Source organism: Cariama cristata, unplaced genomic scaffold, assembly GCF_000690535.1.
Source record: "Cariama cristata isolate BGI_N322 unplaced genomic scaffold, ASM69053v1 scaffold32982, whole genome shotgun sequence".
Classification (NCBI taxonomy): Eukaryota; Metazoa; Chordata; class Aves; order Cariamiformes; family Cariamidae; genus Cariama; species Cariama cristata.
In genome coordinates, this window is record NW_009602654.1 from 10071 (window position 1) to 27971 (window position 17901).

The 17901-nt window shown below is 51.0% G+C and overlaps 1 protein-coding gene across 1 annotated transcript; it reads right to left on the reverse strand.

Annotated features, from left to right (window-relative positions):
• Positions 1–325: 325 nt before the first annotated feature.
• On the reverse strand, positions 326–17315 carry SH3GLB2 (SH3-domain GRB2-like endophilin B2). Its single transcript, XM_009694871.1, has 8 exons — positions 17153–17315; positions 16682–16810; positions 15314–15447; positions 14753–14845; positions 3321–3410; positions 2742–2842; positions 1367–1631; positions 326–687 (listed from the first exon to the last, which is right to left on the reverse strand). Exons 1-8 carry the CDS (start codon positions 17313–17315, stop codon positions 580–582), a joined length of 1083 nt encoding a protein of 360 aa, XP_009693173.1. The 3' UTR covers positions 326–579.
• Positions 17316–17901: the final 586 nt, after the last annotated feature.

A 17901-nucleotide genomic window follows, 5' to 3' on the forward strand; every position in this document is an offset into this window, starting at 1 on the left:
GGGGCAGACAGGCACCAACCCACACCAGACACAAGGGAAGTAAATTCAGCATCCTTGCCTTAAGAGCTAGGACTGGTCAGAGGGTTTGAGTGGGACACTTCCCCACTGGAATGCTTGATGGTTTGACTTGGGCAATTCTACTGCTGAAGAAGAGAGAGGGCGGGAGGGGCAGACAGGCACCAACCCACACCAGACACAAGGGAAGTGTAACTTCAACCCTGCGAGCAGCTGCTGAGGGTTAGAGTGTGCTCGCCCTGGGAAAGCCACTGCGATAAACAAGACTGGGTAGGGTAAGGGAAAAAAAGTCTATCAGGGATAGACAGGGGTCAGGGAATCGCACCATCAAGACTAACCTCAAAGCAGGCTGCACTGGTAGTTAATGAATTCAGTCTTGGGTGCCATCAGCCCTTTCCCAAAACCCTACTGTAACAGTTTTACCACTTCTTTCCCCCAATTCCCATATTAGCAATGGAGCGTCAACCCTGAAGAGAGCAATGGTCTCGGATGAAGAAATCCGCATTAGAAGTGCCAGGAGATGAGGGGTGCATTCTGCTTGTACATTCTTCTTCCCGGAAACATTTAACTTAACAGTTCCAAGTAAGTGACAGGAACTTTCCCTTTCTGGTTCCCTCTTTCCCCTATGAGCCAGTCTGGATCCATGCCTGGCAGGCTGTACACAGTGATCATCTGGGGAGAGAAGACAGCATTAGACATGACCTTACTCTGCAGACAGAGCCAAGAAGTTCAGTCAGATGGGTACCGAAAGAACAGTAATTCCTGAAGTTCACTTAGCAGGCATCTGTGCCCTTCCCCTGGAGCTATCTGCAGCTTTAATAGGAGCTCTACAGAAATCTGCCCAGTGATGCTCCTATTGCCTTTTCTTTCTCCAAACTGACTGAAGGTATTTTTGCATGCAGGGTGGCATAGCAGATACTGCTGTGTCATCCTTTCTGAATACAAAAGTTCAGTCTAGCAAACCAAAGGGTTTGCAACTCGCTGAATTTCCTTTTTTCTCAGCATGATTAGACCAGGCCTCCAGCCAGTAGAGGATCCAGTTGCTCTCAGATAAGGTAGCTATATTTGAGGGTCACAGTGAAGATGCTAAGTATTGGGGTATTTGTTAGCAGGGTACAGCTAGACTCCAATAGGAAGAGAAGAGTTCTTGGGGTGATGTTCTTAAACAGCAAATGGCCATGAGCACAAGCTCACTGCAACTCAATGGATACAAGTGTCAAGGAAAAGACGCTATTAGCAGTTCCATAAAACAGAGGTTTTAGGGGCAGGAAAAGTAACCGAGACCTTGCTAAGCATGCAACAGGCTGCTAGGCAGTTATAGCAAAATTCGACACAAAGGAAAGCTACCAACCTCATCTGCAAGAAGTGCCAGCTCAGTGCTGTCAGCTGCTTCATAATCATAGAGGACTCTGGCCTTCCGTGTCCCACTGGCAGGAGGCTTGACTTCGTTTGGGTTCAGTACACTCTCTGCCACAGTATTGGGCACCCCAACAATGGTGGGCACAACTGGAATAGTAGGCACAGCAGGGAGCGTGGCAGAAGCAACAGCTGGAGGAGAGGTAGCAGCTGGGGGAGGAGATGTGGATTCTGCGTTGCCTACAAATGTGCCTGAAAATCTTACATGGGAGAAAAAAGCAGAGTTCAGTAAAGCTCTAGTAAGAGGAACCAAGAAAGAACTCTTTCTTTCAGTCACTACACTGCACAGATGATGCTGAAGAGTTCCAGTTAACAGCTGTAACATATCTACACTGCTCTTCAAGTGGGGAAGCAGGTGCTGAGACCATGCAACAGGTAGTATTTGTTGGCTTATTTTGGTTCCAGTGTCCTGCTACAGGACCGGCACCTAACTTAGAGAGCACGGGACTGAAGTGTAGCACTAGAGAGGGCTCTGGCCAGGTGCTATTCTTGGGTCTGCAGCTGTTTTACTGGGTCCATTGTGCTATGTCCTTGTCCTGCTCTCACATGGTGTGTGTTATCTCTTTAGTCTGCTAGTTCTTTGGGAAAGGGACAGTCATTGTTGCTGTTAAACTGGATGCCACAGCTGGAGGCTCCCAGGCTTTCTGGGCTCTGTAGATAAAGTAGTGGAGCTCAGTCTCATTTATCTTGTAGTTACTCGCCTCTGCACTAAGGGAGTGCAGCTCTGGCCCTTGGTGGCCTTTGTAGGGAGTCTGCAGACTCGAGTTTGGCTGAGGTGGGGAGCTCTTAGAGCTAGTCGTGTGCAACGTCTTACTTACATTTCTCCTTTCGAGCTGCAAGCATGGAAAAGAATGGAACAGGAGTAGTGAGTGATCACGTAGAGGCAACAGCCCCTCCTGGGTCAGGCCACCGCGCTGATGGGGCAGGTAACAGACTAAACAGCCCTGCCCGCGCCCATGGGATGTGCAGCCAGCAGCACAGAATTAGTTACTGCTGCGGCTGAGCACACTCAGGCTTGCTGCTTGGCAACAGGAATTTGTCTCCCATGTGATTTAACTAATTTAGAGGAAGAATGTTTGAACTCTCATGGCCATCATGCTTTGAGATGAATCTGTAAAACCCAAAGCCTGCTGTAAATTCACTACCACCAGGATTGGTCACCATTCCGTAAGCTCAGAAGCTCTGTCAGAGCTTGGAGGGAGCTTTATAGCTTCTGCCCAACATTATGATGTGGGATGCGGAAGAAGACCTGAGCTAGGGGTAAGGGGATGAGTAACCCTCAGAGAAGTAAAAGCCGTCTCTTGTCTCACCTGCCCAGTTGCTTCTGCAGGTCCAGCATGTATTGGTAACACTGAGCATAGTAGTTGGTCTGAGACTCCACAAACTCATGGAGACAGCGAAGGTGATTCACCTGGAGGGAGAACGACAATAAGCTGGTCTGTGAGTTTGGTTGCCAGGCACAGGAACTCTCTTCCTGCAGCTACTACCTGCTCCCAAGGGAAGCAGACTTCTGCAGGCCAATATTTAAGAGTTATGCGGTTTGCGTGAATTTAAGTTTGGGAATGTTGCATAGGCCCAAGGGTGATCTGAGAGAGGAGGCTGCTCCTGGCACTCTAGTCATGCCCACAGGGCTAGCCCACAGCTCTAGTGAGAGAACAACAAGGTTTTTCTGGCTCAGAAGCATTTCAAGGACTGCAGAACTACAGATGCCACAGTGCCACCGCCTTTGAGCATTCCAGGTCTTATGAGAAGGTTGCTGTAGCATCCAGATTTATGACTTCTACCTCTACTTCCAAAGCACGGCTCCATCATCCTCTTGGCATTCTTCTAGAAAGGCGCCAAGAGTCTCTGTAGCCCCTGTCCCCCTCCCGTTACCCTGGAAGACTCACGTGTGTGCTGCTGATCCCCTCCAGCAGGAGACGTGTCACCTCTGCCTGCCGATCAAACTCGGTCTGCGTCAGCCGCAGCTCGTGTTCTGCCTGCAAACCAGGACAAGGTGTTCAAGACCGCACAAGGCAAGGACCCCTGTTCTACCTCTTCCAGGGAGAGGCAATACCCAGCTCCTCCACCAACCCACCCCTTTGGCACCGAGACAAGTGTGCTGCTGGCTCAGTAGATTCCACGTGCACCTGTGACACCGAGCATGAGGCACAAGACACCGTGGGTTAGGATCCCAGAGGCCTCTGGCTGTCTTTCAACTTGATTCCTGCGTGATCCTACATGGGATCATGGCAGGTCATGGAATGGCAGCTCAAGACTGGTGCATCCACCTAGGAAGCTCCTACTCCTGCAAGACTAGAACATGAAGATGGAGAGGCTTTGCTCATCCTGATCTATGTGGAAAGCCAGTCCCACGCCAGCACCTGTCCTTTTAATGCCCTCTCCCTAAGCCTATAAGCACAGGACTGTCACAACGTCCCTAAGTTTCTCTCCAGAAGTGCAATTTTTGCCAGTATCCTTTTTATCACCACAGAACAAAGGCTGAGGCCAGGGCTCATTTACCAAACTGCTGTTACTACCTCAATCTCTCTGCAATGGAGATGAACATCCCAATCCAACTTCTACCCAAGGCTCTCCTTTGAAGCTAGTTATTTATTTTGAGCTAGGAGGTATTAAACAACAGTTAACAGAAGGCAGCTACGCAGCAGACATTGGGAATTCAAAAACAGACTGATACCGGAGACCACCTTTACCAAACAGACAGAAAATCTCTCCCCCACCAGCAAACAGCGTATTTACACTAGGGCAGTTTTGCAGTACCAGAATACCCAGGCGGATCCTTGCAAAGTGAAAAGCTCCAGAAGTGTTGGAGCAGGCAGGTGCGCTGGAGCCTGCTCTCCCCTCCCGCTGCCAGAAGGAAAGGGGTGCAAACAGGCACATTTGTTCTCTCTAGCATGGATGACTCCTTAACACCAAGCGGAACATGCCAGTTCCCTCTTAGGATGTGCTGTGACCCGATAGCACAGAGTGATGTCCACTCAGCCACGGCTTCCTGGAAGGAGTACGGGTCCTGTGTCCTTTTCCCCTTCTCCGGGAGGGTGCAGCAACTGGAGGGCTGCCTGCCTTGGTGCAGTGGTTCCTGCACAGCACCAGTTCTGGGAGAGAGCTCCTTTTGCTGCTTTGGAAATGCCCTGATCATTCTGGCACAGGAGCGACTTGTTTGGACTTGACCCCAGCGAGCTAATCCAGACAGGCTGGCAGTCTCCGAGCAGGGGTCTCATCGCTGGTGTTTCTGAGCAGGGTCAGCCCAGAGGAGACCCAGCCTTCTCAGCAGGGCAAGCTGGAGGAGCTGCTGCGGCCATTACATCTCTCATCTGGTAATGGCGTTACCAGTACTGTCGTACAGCTAGGCTAGAACAAAGAAATGCTTTGACTGTCTTTTAATCAGATTTGTCTATTTTAAGCTACAACTGATCTATTTTCTTACATCCTCTGTATGAAAGGGATTATTTAAAGGAGAAGGGGGAATGTAACGGGAAATACCAGGGCAATGCCTTACTAAGCACCGAGAGATTCTTGCTCCAGTGAGCTGAGCAGAGGCCTCCGCAGCAGCAGAGCTATTTGCAACTTGTGACAGGCAGACCCAGCTCCATTTGGCACCGCCTGGGATTTGACCCATTGCCTCTCCTCACTAGCTCTGAGCTGCATCTGCAGGACGTAGTTTCCTAAAAAGCCAGCATCAGAGCATGACCTGGGAGGTCCCTTCCAGTCTTGTGCTTCTCCGAGACACTGAAAACTTTGAAGTTTACTGACATCCTGGTTGGATAGACCAAAGATAGAGCAACAGAGCCTTGCATACCTACAGCTGACTGCAGTCAGCTTATTTGTTTAGGGACTGAAGGATTTAAAGTACAGGATAAGCTGGTTCAAAAACATCCAGTCTGCTCTGACGATGCATTCGGAGCAAGGCAGTAATAGGTTGCTATCATGCACAGCATGCAGGAACGTGCCATTCTACCACCTTGCAGTTCACGCTTCAGCCTAACATCTGCTGGGGATGTTTGAGGTACGAAAGGCAATGGGATCCCAGGTGGTGTCTCTGGAAGCTCCATGCCATGCTGGAGCTCCACACAGAGCTCACCCTGGTCTCTAGTCCACTAGCAGCCCTCCATCCATCTTCATGGACAAGTCCCACTCCCCTTGCAGACCCCAGAAAATAAACAAGATCTGGGACTTTGCCTCCATGGATCCACTCAGAAGGGTAAGCGCAGCTCACCCAGACAGAATCGACTCCACGACAGGCTCCAAACCGCCCACCCTGCCCTCCTGACAGAGCTGTCCCCTCCAGCAGCTGGGGCTGTTCACGGGGAAACCCTCTGTCCTCGCTTCAGCTCTGCTTAGAGCTCCTGCTTGGACCCCAGAACAAGCAGGCAAGGGGCTACTAGAGGCTAATGCATGGCACATGCAAAATTGGAGCAGGCAGGGCCTTTGCCACAGGAACAGAGCTGAATCACATCGCAGCGCGTCACCTCTGCTCCTGCGACACTGGTGCAGGGTTCTCAGAGTTGCCTTTTATCGCATACAAAGGCACGCCTGCTTTGCCTCGGAAGTCTCTCACACCAGGTACAGCCAACTGGCCCACGGGGCAGGCTCTTCCCAAGCCACTGTCAGAGCCGCACTGAACCACGCAGCTGCAGGATCAGGAGTGGGGCTGGCAACAGCAAGATCCCGCTGATCCTCCCCTGCACGTGTGCAGGACGGAGTCCGCAGCACCCCCCACCCCTAAACGCCACCAGCACGCCCAGAAGGGTTGAGCATAATTTCAGCTGGGTACTTACTTTTTCCACCTCGTCGCTCCAAAGCTGTAGGGGCCACAGAGCAACAGGAAAGGAGGTCAGTGTTGGAGACGTCAAGAAGCACTCGGCAGTAACACCAATTGGCAAGGATGCTCCGTGGACACAGCAGGCCAGCTCCAGGGGACAAGCTAGCCCTTCACCCAGCAGCAGCTGCCAGATCGATGCCTTCTTTCCCCCCTCATTCCTGCACCCTCGAGCTCAGTTTCACAATGGGAGAGCAAGTCCATGCCACCCGAGCCAGCAGCACACCGGCTCTGCTCCCTGCCAGGGCCGTTACAGCAACTGCGTTCAACGGACTCCAGGAAAAACAGGATTAAGCAGCAGAGTCCTCTGAACAGCAAGGGTTACTTTGCTGAAGCCTGCAGAAGTTGGTGTTGAAGGAGAGCCCTTCTTTTAGGATTGCGGAGAGGCAAGTTAGCTGCTTGAGCCCACAAACAGGGCCGGGGAGCTGCCATGAGCTCAAGCCAGACAGAGGCTGGTGTTTCTCACCCACTGGTCCAGAGAGCTCACGTTAATGGGATCATAATCCAGCCAGTCTGCGCTACCAACAGTCACGTTTAGCTACAGCAAGGAGGAAGCAATGGCTGGATGCTGCTTTTGAGCCAAGCAAACATCACGCTGCTCCTTCCTGCTCTCCTCACCCACAGGGCACATTTGGGGCAGCACAACACTGCCAGCTGCTTGCTGGGATCTGGCTCCAGGACATGAAACAATTGACAACAAAAGTCATGCACAGCAATGGGAAAGGGAGAGAAGAGGTAGAAAAACACATTGATCCTTCCCAGAAGTCCTCGGCTTGGCCTTTCCTCAGCAGACAACTACTCCCTCAGCCCTGGCAACATGAAGAGAAATCACCCTGGATCAACTGGAAGCACACCAGCCTGCCAGCAACATCCCACATCAGTGGGGCCAGGGGAGACGGCCTCTGAGGACCTCAGCTTCACCCTCTGACATCGCCTTTGCGGATCAGGGAAGTTCACCGTAGCACTGCTGAACCTGTGCCGCAGGCACCTGGGAGCCCTGTGCTGGCTACTGCATCCTCAGTGGGAGAACATGCTCTGTTTAGACCCAGGGTCTCCCAGCTGAACCTTGCTGAGGTTTGCTCACCAGCAGCTGCCCTCAGATGGGCTGTGGCAGCCCCAGGTGCAGAAACAACTTCACCAGCCAATATAAGGAGCACCTTGCAGGAGCTGTCTGCACTGGGGAAGGGCTGAAGCAGGATGGTGTTACGTTGGGCTCCTTGGCTTGCTGCCTGCTCCTGTTCTGGCTTCTGGTCCCTGGCCTGCAGCTCAGCTCCTGTTCCGTGGTACGTAGCCTGACCGGCACCTCTTCTTACTTGAGCGGAGTTATTGTAGTTGGTCCCCTTACAATTGCAGGCTGTCCCTGTGCAGGGCTCAGTGCACTGGTGCTGTGTGTTTTCTCTGACCTTTAGGTGAATCTTTTGTTACTGTAAGTCAGAAACTGGTTCAAATAAGGCCTGGGCAATTTCGGCCATGCATGGGGACGCAAGCCCCTTCCCCTTCTCGGTCTAAGAGCTCCTACTCTGGAGGGCAGGTGGTGGGAAGATCCTGAACTGCTGCTCTGGCACAAGACCTCTGTTTTTGGAGCAAGGTTTACTATAGAGGCAATGGGAAGCTTTCGTTCAGGCCATGTGTCTTTCTACTCAGATACTGTAGATGCTACTTAAGCCATTTCAGGCCCATTTGATCACTGCAGAACCCACTGAATTTGTATCCAGGTTTGTTTCTCTTCTGTTGGCCTTGCTCTGACCCTGTGGTGCTCTGGGGCAGCGCAGCTTTGCCCAGAGCTATCCCTGAGCCAAGGTACTAGTCAGCTCTTGTCTGAAGCTTTTCAGACAGCTCGGCGAGCTGAAAATGCCACGATCAGCCCCCGTCTTCCTCCAGCCCGGCTCAAGCCAGAGGAACCCTCTTTAAGGTACTCAATATGTTTTTCTTGGAATCATTCCTAGGAGTACAGCGCACGGCAAGTGACAGGGTCTGAGAGAAAGGGATATTTAGGCTTACACAGCCCATGTACACCTTACACAAAACCAAAAAGGTCAGTGTAGGGGAGAGGAGAAATGGCTCCTCAGCCTCCAGCTCGTACAAAATGAGGGAGGTGCTTGTCTCCAGGTGGATCTAATTCCATCTAATCCCTCATGTTATGGAAGGGGGAGGAAAGAAAAAAAAAAGCACTATGTTATCCACCTCCAAAAACCCCAACAACATAAATTTAGAATCCAAGCTGGACCCCTGCTGAGGGCATATGGTCCAGGAGAGAGCTGACCTGTTTGCTCACCTGTAAGACAAAGTTGTTACCTGGGCACAAGCAATCCCTCCCTCCAGAAAGGAGCACAGCTCAACAGGGAGGAGAGCAGCACCCACTGCTCTGTACTGTCAGGACACACTAAGACTACAGCAGCACAAGGACTCTGGCCCGGAAGAGAAGCAGAGCGACAGTATGAAGAGCTCCTACCTTGCTGCGGTGTCCGACCCCTTGGGATGAATGCTGGGATTAGAGAGTTGTTGCAAAGCAGTCCTGCCTGCACAGAGCTGGGGAGCAGTCTGGGCTCAGCCCATGTTTTGCTAACGAGAGATGCCAATTATTATTCAAGTCACCCTGCTAGTGCAGCTGGGCTTCAGGTGGCACTTCAACCACCACCTGCAACCTCTGAAACACAGAGTTTTGGAAGCCACAAGGACCACCGCTGGCTAGGCTACCAGGTTTCCTACAAGCACTCCTGGTAAGAGGCCCTGCTGTGCAACCATCAAACATGATTAAGTGATCAAGGTCAGTGCTGGCTGCCTACCTAGACCAAGTCTGTCTCTTAGAGCCCTGCTCTAACTGTCCGACATCACAGCTACTTCTGTCAGAGCTTCTCTAGCAGAGCTCTGAAGAGGGATCACCGAACAAGGCAGAGATGTGCCAGAGTAGACACCTGGGGGCTAAACTCCCCCCCCCCCAATCTATTTCTCCTGTCATGTTACTGTACCTGGCATCTGCTCCCCAGAACAGCTTTGCAATACAGCAAAAGCAGATCAGCTTGCAGTTTGGTGATGACTAGGCATATTCAACAGAGTATCTGGGCACTCTGCAAGATGCTGCTGCGTATTGTACAAATGCTTGTCTTTGGGTCGGCTTTAGAAAGCCTCGGGGAATGACCAGGAAACCCTTGTCTAATCAGAGCTATTCAAAGGCAAGGAAAGCCCAGTATCTCTCCTCTGATTCTCCTAGAGCTCAGTTTTAGTCCATTACTGTGTTTTCCTTGGAACAGACCTTCCCAAGGGAGAAGCCAGAGCCACAGGCTCACTGCTAGTTGCTGTGCTAGGAGAGACGGAAACTCAGCAATTGCTACAGCATCACCAGTATTGGTTTCTTCCTAAGGAGTCTTATCGCTGGGCCAGTTACCTATGGAAATAGTTTTCTAGCACTTGTGCAAAGCTATTTCTGATCCCAGCATTGCTCTCCAAGAAGGTCAGGACAGATCCTCCTGGGAACTAACACTGATGCTATCAGCTCAGACATACCTCTTTCTCCAAATGGGATGGGTTGCCCATTAACCAAATCCAACTTGTTTCCATGACATTTTTTTCTTTGCTAGAAGGCTGGGCTGTCTTTTTTCATGTCTACAGATGCCACACCCCAGTCCTTCCACTTCCAGATTATTCTATTAACAGGCATCAGTGTTGTTCTGAATGCTATTTAGGAAGCAAGATGATCAGTTTTCAACATTTTAACGAGAAATGTGACATTGTGCAATGGGGAGCCATGAACACAGCATGGAAAGTCAATTGCTTGAACACAACCACTCAGTGCAACACAGTAGAGATGCAACGGGCTATTTGCCCACCCCCAGTGCATCTGACCATGTAACAGCTGCCAACAGACAGGCCCCAAGATGAAAAGAAAAAAAAAATAGACCTCTATTTGCAGAATAGACAAGCCTGCATTGTCAGCCTACTGCGTTACTGACACAATGGGTGGCAGAAAGACTCCTCCACCTTTGGTTCTCTTGACCAGCTACAAAGCCTCTGAGCACTTTCAATGGCTCCACTAGCAATAAAAAACAGTCAGAAGACTCCTACTAGAAATGTGAAAAAGGACTGGCAGAGAAACCGGAAAGCAAACCAAGCAGCAAAAGCACCAGACCCTGACCATGCACCCCTACAGGGGTGATCTGCATCCTTAAGGCTGAGTCAGAGGAACCCTGGGCAGCCCATGTCACATTAAAATGTTGAAAACAGCAGAGCGCTAGGTCTGAGTTTAAGTTGGGTCGAGAGAGGGGCAGGAAGAGGTTGGAGAGGCAACATCTAGGAAGAGGCAATCTTACCGCTGATGCGCTGGCGGAGAGAACGTAATTACGAGGTCTAGTCTCCTGAAAGTCAGGCACAGCCTAGTGGGGGGAATAGAGTTTCATGTACAAGTCATGCAGAAGAGTCGACACGAGTCAGTTGGGCAACGGATGGAAGAAGGGACTAGTGGGTTTTTTCCTGTCTGTGCTGGGAGCTTATTTCAAATTCTTAGGGGATGGCAGGAGGGAGGTCTCCCAACAGTCTGGGCAGTGGTGCGTGGAAGCCGGGCTTGTGCAAGAGGAGGTGGACTGGCTGATGCAGTCACACCCAGTACTTGAAGAGCAGTTGTTTCTACTTACAGCTATCCGCTCGTACAGCGGCCGTTTGGAGTGGAGATGAGACAGCACAATCTCAAATGCATTTCCCATTCCCTTGCAGCCAGCAGGTTGCTCATGTCATGTTGGCTCAGTCCAGTGGACAGGATCTTCTTTCCCCTTGCTTCCTGCCTACAGTCCTAGAAGTGTCCCTGTTACAGGGCCTTGTCCTTAAAGTGGGCACGTTTACTGGCATCAGAGCATTCTTTCCACAGTGCCTTTTAAAGAAACGTATCTACTTGTTCTTACTCTCACAAAGCTTCTGGGCATGTTTCCTCCTAACGGACTCAGATCTGCTATTTTTGGTAAGGGGCATGGCTTAGCCAGAGCACATCTACTCCAAAGCCTTGCTGTTGCCAAAGGTAGTGCATGAGTTTTCATCCCAGAGGTCAGAAAACCTCCAAGCTACATTCTCCATAGCTAAACCTGTGCCCTGGGGCAGGAAGACTTAAGCACTCTGGAGTTTTTCCTCATTGGGAATGCAAGGGATCCAGTTCACCTCCATACAGGCGTGGGCTCACTAACCATCACATAACATGGTCTCTCTATCCAGCTAATCTAAGACTAGGTCTCCTCCTAGGACGGCCTTTGGCTGTAGCATCACCCAAAGAGATAAGGCAACGAGCTAGCTCACATCAGGACCATCGCACTGGTGTGATGGACCAGGGTATCTTCTTGGTCAGCCTTTGCTGTGCAGTGGGTTGGTGTGCAAGGTTGGCACACGATCCAGCTGTAACCCCACTACGCTGTTAATCCTCTCAGGCCCCATGTTTCCTCTCCCAGGTTAATCTCTTTGCAGTTCACCCAGATCTGCTTATACCTGCTGACCTGATTTGCTGGGCTACGAGCAGCCTGCTGGAATGAGTGACCAGTGTGTAGAAGAGCAGTCAGGCAGTCCCAACAAGAGATTATTTTTTTTTTAAACCATCTAGGAGTTTTGGGGATGGCTGGAGGAAGGAATAAGGAGGAGCAATTACTATTACAAGTCAAACCTGAATATAGGGAGAAAAATGCACCAGTGAGCTTTGAAGCCAGCACAACCAGGCTTGACTCCTCCCTGTGGGGAGAAGAGATTTTTCACAGAAATAGCTGCTTATACTTTTTTTTTTAAAAAAAAAAAAGATCAAGAGCAACTGAAGAAACCTCTCCTCCCATTCCCTGGTCTCCAGGGAGTCCCCAAACTAGCCATAGCACATGGGATGAAAGAGGCAAGCTGCTCTTGCACTCCTATGCATGGAGAAATTGTATTTGCAAGCAGTGGTCAAAAGGGACCCACCTCCCTCCCCCTTCTGCTCTTCTAATGGGGAAAATGGGCAGAGCCCTGGAGCCTGGAGGACAGAACAGCACCACAACCAGATCAGCCTGCCTGTCATTGTCTCTGGGCTGCCTCCCTTCCAGGAGGGGGACTTGCCACCCAACCCATCCTCCTCCTGCCTGCAGCTGGAGGAGCCTGAGTGGGTCTTTACTGCAGCCCCTGCCTCTCTTGAGCACTGCTTGCAAGCAGCATTGATGGAACCGAGTGCATGCTCCAGAGGGGCTGCAGGCAACCAACAGATGCTCCCATCTTTCTGGAGAACCTTCCCCAGGCAGCCACAGCCCTGACCACGCTCAGTACATGCTCCAGGGCCAGTCCCAATGGGACAAGGCAGATACAAATTTTCATTTAAAATGGGAAAGAGACAATGAGAGGTGTTAAAGAAAAAATAAAAAATCACAGCACTGTTAGCACAGTCAATACTCACATCTCCCTCACACTGAGCAAATTACAAAGAAACAAAACAAAAAGGTTAGTAAACAAAACAGCATCAACAGGAAGGACAAAGCACAAAGTTTGAGGGAAATGCACAAGCCCAGACACTCGAACAGCAGCTCACAGGTCTTGAGCACTTGGAGGGTCAGTCACGAGACGGAAGCTGTGGGAACACAAGTTTGCACTACAGAGGGGAAGAGCAGCAAGAGAGGGGTGAGCTGGGAGGGGTGCAATACTTTAGGCCAGCTTGGATGGAGAGGTGTGACACAGGACTCCAGGCATGTTACAGGGAACCTCATAGTCTAATGATGAGTTAACCTGCCTAGAGCAGAGGTAGCAGTTCTCCCTCCCGTGCTGGGAGCTTCCACCTGTGCCTTGTCCTCTAGTAGTCAGTGAGGCACCCAGAGCCCTCAGGCCAGGGACTCCACCTTTAAGCTAAGCTGGGTAAAAGATGAGTGCCCACAACAGCAGCTGAGGTTGCTCTTCTGTTGTGTGATCTCTGTTCAAAGAAGCAAGAGTGGCTGAAACATGGCTTGAGGCGAACACCCTGCCAAACCTCGACTGGCTCTGCATCCTGCCTGGGGCACCCCAGCCCTGCAGTTCCAGTGGGAAACCAAGTTTTTCTTTTCTAGCTACGGGGAAGTCCCTCACCCAAGGGTCTGTGTGCAGGTGAGAGGCCTTGGAATCACTTCATGTAGGAAGCAAGGTAAAGAGGGTGGAAAGGGAGGGAGCACAGGAGGTATCTGAATCCCTGCTCTGATTTGAGCTTAAGATAAAGCTATGGCCACCACTTCCCACTGAGACTGGGGGGTACTGTCCCCTTCAGAAGGGGAACTGCCAATCCCTTCAGTGGATCTGGGTGACCTGACTGATGAGAGCAGGCTTTTGTAAAAGGGCAGCTATCGCTTTTGTTCACCCAAAGCTTTGTTCAGGGCTTTCCCACATAGTTTCCCCAGTCTGTTAGGCCTGCTGATGGAGGCCACTGAGCTTAGCACAGCTTCGCCATATGGCATGTACGGAGTTAGAGCCAGAGAAAAGCGAAAACACCTGGGAACTGGCTACCCAGGGAGCTGTAAGGCCAGAGGCCCAGCTGAGCAGATGGCTAGAAAACAGGCTCATGGCAGGGCTCCTGGGCTGGTATCCCAGTGCATCCTAGAGACTGACTGACAAGGATTCCTGCCTATTCTGATTGCACACATTTGCTAGTTGAGGTCCTGGCCCCAGGCTAGAAGCAGAACTTGGCAAGTCCTTGTGCCAACAGCCAGAGTGCTACAGGATGGCAATCTGCTTCAACAAGGCCCTCCAGGGAACCCATCAGTGCCCAGCTACATCCTCTCTGCCTCTTGCTACATCACCTCTGCCCAGGAAGAGCCCAGCTCCAGGAGATGGTCTGGTCAGCCTCAGACAAACACTTGTCCCCAGTGCTCTGGCCTGCGCACAGTGACACCGGCTGACTTACCGGTCCCTTCCGCACTGATTTGACCTGGGACCTTTGCTACTTTAGTTGCCATGATTTCCCCAGAGGGCAAAACTAGCCTGTAACTAGACAGCACCATGAATTAAGTGAATAGAGAGGCTGAAGGAAGGACCTCTTGGTAGCCAGTTTGACCCTGGCCACCCCTTAGAGGCTCCCACAGCACTTCAGCCTGGGGAAGACTGAGTTGGCAGAATCTTAACTAGTCGGAAAGCCTGAGACTGCTGCAGAGCACCAGCATGCCTTTCCCTTGTGCACCTCTCAGCTCAGCTCTCTCCTGGCTTGCTTTGAGATCCCCAAGGAAACTCAGCAAGTCGTCAGAAGATGCAGCCTTTTAGTTACTAGCGCAAATCATCCAGCAACCACGATCAGTCAGGAGGCAGGAGCCTAGGTCAAGTAGAAGTTTCCAGACTCTGGAAGCTCAGAACTATTTGTTTCAGCAACTCCCCCAAGGGAGGACATCTCAGGAACAGGTACATGGCTCCTGCTCCCAGTTCCCTTGCATACCAGACAAGGAATTCCCCCACTCGTGCCTGTCAGAGCTGGGACATAGTAGGGCAGCCTAATTTTTGTCCATGTGAGCCAAGCCCTGGGGCCAGAAGGACAGAAAAGGGAAATGAGGGGAAAAAAGTTACCGCTGCTTTTGCCTCGGCAGCTTTGGCTTTCTTCAACCTGGCTTTGCACGCATCCAGATCTAGACGGCGGTTCTGCAGGATCCTCCGCTCTTTCTGCAAGGGACAGAAAACGGGTAAGAGCAGTCTGCTCAGGAGCTGTTGGGGAGGGAAGGGGACAAGGTATCACATCCATTTCCTTATCAAAAAATGCTAGGGAGAAAGAAGCAGTTACTATGTTCATCTCGTTAGCTCTTGCTTTGGGCCTGACTGCCGGGATCCAGGCTAACCTTCTGGAAACAGGGCAGCTTATGTGTGGGTGGTGCCCACTAAGCTGCAGGAGTCAGGAAAGAAGTTACCTTCCTCCTGCATGTCGATTGGCAACCCTTCCCTGCCACAGACAGAACCCTGAGCGGATCTAGGATTGGTATTCCCCTACCCTTGCATTCTTTGAGGGGAGAGGTATGGAGTCCTCCTTTCTCATAGGGAAGGAAAAAGTGTTCTTCCAGCATTGTTTCCCTCTCCCCCTGCCCTCCTTGTCTCCAGTGACGTGACAAGCTTCCCCTTCGCTGCTACCATACTTACTGATATGGTTCGCCAATCCCCTTCCAGGAAGTTGCGCAGGGGGGTCAGGAAGTTGATGGAGGCAGAGTGGATGAAGTCCCGTTCTGCTGCACCTAAGCGCCTTTGAGTCTCTCCAACTTTTATCAAGGTCTTCCCTGCAATAACAGGAGCCTTCAACTCCAGGAGAAACCAATTAACATTGTGTTGGCTTCAGCCAACTCACCCAAAGCTACCAGGCTTCAGTGTTGGGGGACAAAGGTGCAGCGTACCCTGCCTGTGCAAGGTGACCATGCCGGTACCGCGCCAGCTTCAGTCCTAACTACAGTCTGCTTTTAGCTTGAGGCCTCTTCTCAGTTGTTCCCACTGCAGCTTTGATCTTATCTGTCTGCTGAGGTACTTATTCCACTGATGTCCTTTTACTGCTACACCTGCTTGCGCAGAATGATCTTTGTTTGTCTCATAAAACAGAGGCACAGGAACAGAGCAGCAAATTAAAAAGCACCAGAGCAGAAAAAATGAGTTGATTAGGCAGTGCTGGCTATAGATGCAGTTACAGCTGTTCTGCCTGTAACAGGACTCACTATTGAACAACTATTGATTTGGAGAGCAGGAACAAAGCTCATGGCAGAGGCAAGGACAGCTGGAAGTTAAGGCTGTGCTTCTGTGCAGGCTGCTGCTTAAAGAAGCCCAAAATTCCCCCAGGAAGGGGCCACTGTTAGGATTTAAGAGCAGAAAGATGCACTGTGTGGTCAGGAAGGGGCCTGATGAGGCTTGTGGCCAAGCACCTACCTTCCCAAGTCTGTTTTCCTGTTGTCTTTCTGCTGGAGAAAGATTTCCACCCTGTACTTGCAGGGCACAGTTAAAGGGTGGTTCTCCTGTTCAGAGTCTAGAGAAACTCCATGCAAAATGATACCACCTTAGACTAGAAATACGCTCAAACTGGACAACGCTAAAGCCATTCACTGCAACTCCCTATTCAGGCTACTTTAGAAAGCCACAGAAATAGCACAGAGTAGTTTCTGCATCCTGTAACCAGTTCCACTAGCTACCCTGGATCTGCATGGCTTTGTTTCTTCTCTAGCTCTGTCAGACTTGAGGACTGTATTGGGAATGAGGAGACCCCTGCCCCTTTTCCCCCACAGCATGGAGTACACTTTGCTGCAGAGTAAGACTTGACTTCCTACTCCAGATGGGCTCTTCTGTGCTAGAGGAGACCCTTCTTTGGCATCAGCTTCCACACACTAACAGGCAGGTTGCCATGGGGAGAGCAGGCCACCCTGCCCCCTTTTAGAGCCATGCTGCGAAAGTCGTAACCCAAAATAGAAGTGGGGATCCACTCTTAGGAAGGGATGGATTCCCAGGCCTTTTTAATTAGCCAGGCTGACTTACCATAAGGTGTCCCTGGCCCAAAGTCATTAGCTGCTTCTGTCATGTACTGTGCCAGCAGCTCCCCGTTGGTGACCCGGGAAGGCACCTTCCGGTCAAGCTTCTCATAGAGGAATTCTTCTACTCTGGCACCTGGAATGAGGATGCCACTGGTGGTTACAGGGCAGAGGATGAAGGAGAGGCCCCTGGAACTGGCATTCAGGGTAGCCCACCCCATGCACTCCTCAATAACGCATTGGAGAGCAAGCACCAGGAGAAGGTGTCCCTTCCCCAGTCCTCAGGAGCACTGCCAGGCTGCGTAGGGCAGCAGTCAGTCACCCCTCAGCTACACGGGGAAGGAAGGACAGGCCCTGCAAAGACACATTTCTTCCAACCCCCACAAACTCAATGCAACAGGGCTCTCTGCCAGAGGGCACGTCTTAACACTGAGCTGCAAGCAATATTTGTCCTTCAAGCATTAGAAGCTGGACTTACTAGGGTTTGGCTGTAGCAGAACCTCAGTTTGACGCAAGATCTTCTCTGTCCAGTTCTTTGTGCAGTCTGCCCTGGCCAGAAGGTTTTCAAAGTGGGCGTCCAGTTCAGTTTTCTCAGCCTGGCCCAACTTCTCTTCAGTAAACTGCAGGAAAGAGGTAGTCATTAGAAGGTCTGTGCTACTAAAGCAAAATCTCAGTGCGCTACACAGCTGTTAAGAGACACTGAGGCTTCTTCCATCTCATGCATTTATCTTAGATTAGAGCTAAAAAGCCTTCAAGGTGTCATTCTTTGTTCCCAGGCATCTTTCAGGGGAAGAGAGCAAGTTTTTGCCCACGAGTGGGACAAGCATTGAGCTAAAAATAGAGTCCAGGTTTGAGAGATGTTCCAGAATATGTAACTTTTAATACAGTCTGGTACAAAAATACTCGAGTTGTTAGGAATCTATTTAAATGTGCACATGGCTTCCACTACTTCATGCAGGACAGCAACAGACATTTTTGACGTGAGGGAAGGTGCCATCTCCCTTCTCCTCCTCCTAACCAACTCTATGTCCTGCAAACCCAACGGGATCAGGAGTGCCACTACGACCTCACAGGTCAGGCTTTCTTCTCATCTCATTAGACAAGGATGTACACAACATCGGTTTTGCTACAGGGCTTGTGAGTGCCCTCCAACAGCCATCAGACTGGCAGTGCCTGAGCGCTGCCTCCCTGCTCACCTCCTGCCTTGCTGCCAGTGAGCTGCCAACT

Bases quoted from the DNA above. Each gene is read 5' to 3' on its own strand.
- SH3GLB2 (XM_009694871.1), bottom strand. From the start codon at position 17,315: ATGACTACCTCTTTCCTGCAGTTTACTGAAGAGAAGTTGGGCCAGGCT. The intron at 14,846-15,313 runs GTAAGTATGGTA...TGTCCCTTGCAG, and splicing joins GGGATTGGCGAACCATATCA to AAAGAGCGGAGGATCCTGCA. The intron at 1,632-2,741 runs GTGAGACAAGAG...CTCCCATGTAAG, and splicing joins CTGCAGAAGCAACTGGGCAG to ATTTTCAGGCACATTTGTAG.